Raw genomic sequence first — 1,869 nt, 5'->3', positions numbered from 1 at the left:
AAGGTGGACGTTGATGTTCCAGATGTGAATATCGAAGGTCCAGATGCAAAACTGAAGGGCCCTAAATTCAAGATGCCAGAGATGAACATCAAAGCTCCTAAAATATCAATGCCTGATTTAGACCTCAATCTTAAAGGCCCTAAGATGAAAGGAGAGGTGGACGTTTCACTTCCAAATGTAGAAGGTGATTTGAAAGGACCTGCTCTTGACATAAAAGGCCCAAAGATAGATGTAGATGCTCCAGATATTGACATTCATGGCCCAGATGCCAAATTAAAAGGTCCAAAACTGAAGATGCCTGACATGCATGTAAACATGCCTAAGATCACCATGCCAGAAATTGACTTGAATTTGAAAGGCTCAAAGCTTAAAGGAGATGTCGATGTCTCTGGGCCCAAGTTGGAAGGTGACATTAAAGCTCCCGGTTTGGATATAAAGGGCCCAGAAGTGGACGTTTCTGGTCCTAAGCTTAATATTGAAGGCAAGTCAAAGAAATCTCGTTTTAAGCTTCCCAAATTTAATTTTTCAGGCTCCAAAGTTCAGACACCTGAGGTGGATGTCAAAGGTAAAAAGCCAGATATTGACATAACAGGTCCAAAAGTTGATATTAATGCTCCTGATGTCGAGGTCCAAGGAAAAGTGAAAGGATCCAAGTTTAAAATGCCTTTCCTGAGTATTTCATCTCCCAAAGTTTCTGTGCCTGATGTGGAGCTAAATTTGAAAGGTCCTAAAGTCAAAGGAGATTTAGATGTTGCAGGTCCCAATTTAGAGGGTGACTTGAAAGGCCCCAAAGTGGATATTAAGGCACCAGAAGTCAATCTAAATGCACCTGAGGTGGATGTTCATGGTCCGGACTGGAATCTGAAAATGCCCAAGATGAAAATGCCCAAATTCAGTGTGCCTGGCTTAAAAGCAGAAGGGCCAGATGTAGCTTTGGATCTGCCAAAAGGAGACATCAACATAGAGGGCCCAAGTATGAACATTGAGGGCCCAGAACTCAATGTGGAAGGTCCGGAGGGAGGCTTGAAAGGCCCCAAATTCAAGATGCCTGACATGAATGTCAAAGCTCCCAAGATCTCCATGCCTGACCTTGACTTCAACTTGAAGGGCCCCAAGGTGAAAGGTGATGTGGATGTTTCTCTTCCCAAACTTGAAGGGGATCTGAAAGGGCCAGAGGTTGATATCAAAGGCCCTAAAGTGGACATCAGTGCCCCAGATGTGGATGCTCATGGTCCAGACTGGCATCTGAAGATGCCCAAAGTGAAAATGCCAAAGTTCAGCATGCCCGGCTTCAAAGGAGAGGGCCCCGAAGTGGATGTGAACCTGCCCAAGGCTGACCTTGACATCTCAGGACCCAAGGTGGACATTGATGTTCCAGATGTGAATATTGAAGGTCCGGATGCAAAGCTGAAGGGCCCCAAGTTCAAGATGCCTGAGATGAACATCAAAGCCCCCAAGATCTCCATGCCTGACTTTGACCTGAACTTGAAGGGACCGAAAATGAAGGGTGATGTGGATGTGTCTCTGCCCAAAGTGGAAGGTGATCTAAAAGGCCCTGAGGTGGACATCAAGGGCCCCAAAGTGGACATTGACACTCCTGACATTAACATTGAAGGCCCAGAGGGTAAATTGAAGGGACCCAAATTTAAGGTACCAGAGATGCATCTGAAGTCTCCCAAAATATCGATGCCTGACATTGATTTAAACCTGAAGGGCCCCAAGGTGAAGGGTGATGTGGACGTTTCTCTGCCCAAAGTGGAAGGCGACCTTAAGGGCCCTGAAGTTGACATCAGAGGCCCCAAAGTGGACATTAATGCTCCGAATGTGGATGTTCAAGGCCCAGACTGGCACCTGAAGATGCCCAAGGTG

General features: G+C 46.2%; 1 protein-coding gene across 1 annotated transcript; it reads left to right on the top strand.

The window, feature by feature from the left end:
• Positions 1–6: 6 nt before the first annotated feature.
• On the top strand, positions 7–1,866 carry LOC111533756 (neuroblast differentiation-associated protein AHNAK-like; the record flags this gene model as incomplete). Its single annotated transcript, XM_023200442.1, has 1 exon — positions 7–1,866. A coding segment is annotated over exon 1 (1,794 nt), but the record flags the coding sequence as incomplete, so codon positions are not given.
• Positions 1,867–1,869: the final 3 nt, after the last annotated feature.

This window comes from Piliocolobus tephrosceles, unplaced genomic scaffold (genome assembly GCF_002776525.5).
Source record: "Piliocolobus tephrosceles isolate RC106 unplaced genomic scaffold, ASM277652v3 unscaffolded_39289, whole genome shotgun sequence".
NCBI classification, from domain to species: domain Eukaryota; kingdom Metazoa; phylum Chordata; class Mammalia; order Primates; family Cercopithecidae; genus Piliocolobus; species Piliocolobus tephrosceles.
This window is presented reverse-complemented; position numbering and strand designations above follow the sequence as displayed.